Source organism: Mesitornis unicolor, unplaced genomic scaffold (assembly GCF_000695765.1).
Source record: "Mesitornis unicolor isolate BGI_N332 unplaced genomic scaffold, ASM69576v1 scaffold16683, whole genome shotgun sequence".
Lineage (NCBI taxonomy): Eukaryota > Metazoa > Chordata > Aves > Mesitornithiformes > Mesitornithidae > Mesitornis > Mesitornis unicolor.
Genome location: NW_010172737.1, coordinates 14,382 through 18,606, shown reverse-complemented (window position 1 = coordinate 18,606; position 4,225 = coordinate 14,382). Strand labels below are relative to the sequence as shown.

General features: G+C 42.8%; 1 protein-coding gene across 1 annotated transcript in view; it reads left to right on the top strand.

Annotated features, from left to right (window-relative positions):
• Positions 1–2,740: 2,740 nt before the first annotated feature.
• NUP50 (nucleoporin 50kDa) overlaps positions 2,741–4,225 on the top strand; it is a 10,444-nt gene continuing 8,959 nt past the window's right edge. The window contains exon 1 of the mRNA XM_010180509.1: positions 2,741–2,813. Coding sequence (XP_010178811.1) covers positions 2,745–2,813 — 69 coding nt within the window. The 5' untranslated portion in view covers positions 2,741–2,744. The remainder of the gene's footprint in view (positions 2,814–4,225) is intronic.

Here is a 4,225-nt window from a genome sequence, read left to right as displayed (position 1 = left end):
TGTACTTTATATTATACTAATATTAGCTTTTTATTATTATTTTATTAAATCTATTTCTGTTTCAATCCATGAGTCTCCTTTCCTTTTCCGTAATTCCCCTTCTCAGGTAGGGAGGGGTCATTGGGTGATAGAACTACTAAATGGAGACAGATTTATTTGTAATAGATTTTTTTTTTAAATTTCTAATTTATAATATTCTACCAACTCCATTTTTTGTAGGAGAGCATTATCTTCGTTCTTACCTAAAGTAAGCTTTCTGTCCAGTTGCTTCAGTACCTCCTCATCAGTATTTAATTTCACAGAGTCACAGTCTGGTAGGGGTTGTGAGGGAGCTCTGAAGATCATCTGGTCCAACCCCCATGTTAGAGCAGGATCACCTAGAGAAGGTCACACAGGAACATGTCCAGGCAGGTTTAGAATGTCTCCAGAGAAGGAGACAACAGCCTGTCTAAGTCTTGCTGAATGGCAGCACAGCCTTCTGGAGTGTCAGCCACTGCTCCCAGCTTTGTATCACCAGCAAACTTGCTGAGGGTGCCCTCTGTCCCATTGGCCAAGTCATTGATGAATATATTAAACAGAGCTGGACCCAGTACTGACCCCTGAGGTACACCACTAGACACAGGCCTCCAAGTAGACTCTGCCCCACTGACCACAATTCTGAGTTCTGCCCTCCAGCCAGTTCCCAGTCCACCTCACTATCCAACCATCCAACCCGCACTTCTTCAGTTTGGCTGTGGGGATGTCAAGGCAGATGGTGATGGTGAAGTGCTGAAGTCAAGGTAGACCACATCCACTGCCCTTCCTTCATCAGCCCATCCAGTTATGCCATTGGAAAGGGCTATCAGATTGGTCGAGCATGGCTTCCCCCGGTGAATCCATGTTGACTGACTGCTCCTGATAATCCTCGTTTCCTTGACATGCTTTGAGGTGGCACCAGGACCAAGCTGTTCCAACACCTTTCCAGGGATGGAGGCGAGGGTGACTGGTCTGTAGTTACCTGGGTTCCCCTTCTTGCCCTTTTTGAAGACTGGAGTGATGCTGGCTTTCTCCAGTCCTCAGACACCTCTCCTGTTCTCCAGGGCTTTTCAAAGATGATAGAGGGAGGCCTAGCAATGACCTCTGCCAGATCCCTCAGTACTCGTGGGTGCCTCCCATCAGAGCCCATGGATTTGTAGATGTCCAGCTTACTTAACTGTTCTCTAACCCAGTCCTCTTCAGCTGAGGCAGGGTCTTTTCGCTGACTTCCTTTGTGGTCTCAAAGGTCTGGGACTCCTGAGGGCTGGCCTTAGCATTAAAGACAGAGGCAAAGGCGGCATTAATGACTCTGCCTTCTAGGTATCCCCCATCACCAGGGCACCCGCTTCATTCAGTAGCAGGCTCATGTTTCCTCTAGCTTTGCTTTTGCCTCCAGTGTACTTGAAGAAGCCTTTCTTGTTGTCCTTGACCGCCCTTGCCAGGTTTAATTCTAAGGAGGCCTCGGCTTTCCTTGTGGCATCCCTACATCCTCTGACAACATTCTTGTATTCCTCCTGAGTGGTCAGCCTCTTCTTCCATGTTCTATAAACTTCTGTCTTCCACTTGAGTTTATCCAGTAGCTCCCTGCTCAGCCATGCGGGTCTCCTGGCTCCCTTACTCGATTTCCTACTCATTGGGATGGTCCGATCTTGAGCTTGGAGGAAGCGGCACTTGAATATTAACCAACTCTCTTGAGTCCCCCTACTTTCAAGTGTCCTGTCCCATGGGATTTCTCCAAGCAGTTCCTTGAAGGGGCCAAAGTTAGCCCTTCTGAAGTCTAGGGTTGTGATGGAAGGCTTCACTAATCTATCTCCCTCTCACACTCCGTGAATTTCCTTAACCTTTCCACTTACTCTTTCAGCTCTGCCACCAGGCTGAGCAGATTGTTTACCTGGTCACACTGCACACAGGTGTTGTATCTTCTGCCTTCTGGTATGAGCAACAGGCATCCCTGCAACTGGAGATCTGGACAGCTGCATGTTTGTATGGGATCTCTGTCTGGGTCACCACATTGCTTCTGGCAACTGATTTCAAGTGAGTAGAAACCATGTCTGGTCCTCTTCTGGGGGTTGATGACCACTGGTTGAATTGGCCTCTAGAGCCAGGAGTGGATACCCTGCCCGCACTCCTTCCCTGCACACCCTGCCCATGTGAACTGCGGCATTTAAAAAAGAAAAAAAAAACAAACAAAAAAACCCAACAAAAACACCACCAACAACCAAAACCCCACATTTTAGATGCTTTAAAGCAACTTTTCTATTGTGAGACTATTGCAGCTTACATGGGTATCCTGAAGTGAGATGGAGTGAGATACGGAATGTTTTAACCAGATCTTTTTTGTCCCATATTTTTGGTGTTTACAGCCCTTCAGAGTAAGTGGTGACTAGGTATATGGGTATAAAGGACTGTCAGGAATTTCTCTAGCAGCAGTGCTGCTAAGGAAAACTTAATTGTGTGTGTGTTTCTGTTGTTGCTTGAATTTACTATCAAATGTGGCTAAACACCACGACTTTAATCTCTAGTGCTGTTGATTGTTGTTGCAAAAACAGGTGGTAAAAAGACTTGGTTTTCAACTGCCATTTCAGTTTTGACCTACTTCTGTGTGAACTCTGATTCCTGTTACTTGTTTTAAGTAATACAAATTGAAGATCACTGTTGCTTAGAATTTAATTTTTGTGCAACTGATTCTATGCATTTTTTAATTTTTTTTTCCACACAGGTGTGGAAAAATGGCAAAGAGAATTGCAGAGAAGGAACTGACTGACAGAAACTGGGATCAAGAGGATGAAGCTGAGGAGGTAAGATCATAGAATCATAGAATGTATTGGGTCGGAAGGGACCTTTAAAGATCATCTGGTCCAACCCCCTGCAGTAAGCAGGGACAGTGTTACTAGATCAGGTTGCAGAGCCCCATCAAGCCTGACCTTGAATATCTACAGGGATGGGTCCTCCACCACCTCTCCAGGCAATCTGTTCCAGTGATCTATCACCCTCATATTGAAGAACTTTTTCCTAATATCCAACGTATATCTACTCTTTTCTAGTTTAAAACCATCACACCTTGTCCTATCACTGCATGTCCTAGTGAACAGTATTTACCCAGATTTCTTTCAGGTATTGGAAGGTTGCTATAAGGTCCCCCTGGAGCCTTCTCTTCTCCAGGATAAACAACCCCAGCTCTCTCAGCCTGTCTTCATAGGATATGCTAAGATATACTTAAAATTTCCCTCGGCCCCATCTCTGCAGGTAATAGGGTAGTTATTTACATGTGCTATTTATGGTGTGGATAAAATCTACAGTAAAACTGGTTAAAAGTGTAGCAATTAAAGATAATTCTATTTCAGAGATTTTTTTCTTTATTTTTTTATATATATTTTTTTTAATAATAAGGCTTCCAGTATGTGCACACAAGGCAAAGCAGCTTTTAACAGTTAAAATTACATCAGCAGCTTAGGGGAAAGGAACTTTACATTTCTAATGGGAACTCCAGGCTTGTTAAAATGCATAATGCTTTTGAACTCTTCAAATGAGCGATGGGTATTTATTAAGTTCACAAGAAAAGTGGTTTTGATTTCTTGAGATTGTTGACTCTAGGCTTTAGTGACAGAACACAGTCTAGTTAAACTTACTTCATGTCTCCTGGCCTTTTTTCTTTAAAGGTCAGTAATAGTTAATATCAGAAATATGTTAATTTGGAGTGCTTAGCTGAATGTCCCTACACAGCCAGAGGAATTAAGCAAACAGTCAAATGATACATTCCATCTGATTGTAGAAAGAGACTTTCATGTTTAGTGCCTTATACTTGTTTATGGCTTATGTATTATCTCTAAACAAGCTGTGCTAGCTTCTGTGCTACTAAAAGTATTATATGTTTGGGCTGATAAAATTTGAAAAGGAAAACTAACAGTACTCTTCCAGAAATTTGAATATAAGAAAACTTGATTTCCTCATTTATTGCAGGATAGTAATTAGTCATTAGCTGCCTTTGCTAATGCTTGAACTGCAGCAGACTGCAGGAGATTGAGAGAGTGCATCTCAATATACTTTCTCCAAACTGAAGATTGTTTGAAACAGTGCAATAAGGAAAAAACAAATTGAGATTGCAAAAAGGGAAATGTAATGCCAGACAAGACAGAGTTTTGAAAGTATCGACTAATTGTCCAAGTAGCTGGCAAGCTACTCACAGTGCTGTATTTTCACAGAATGTTAG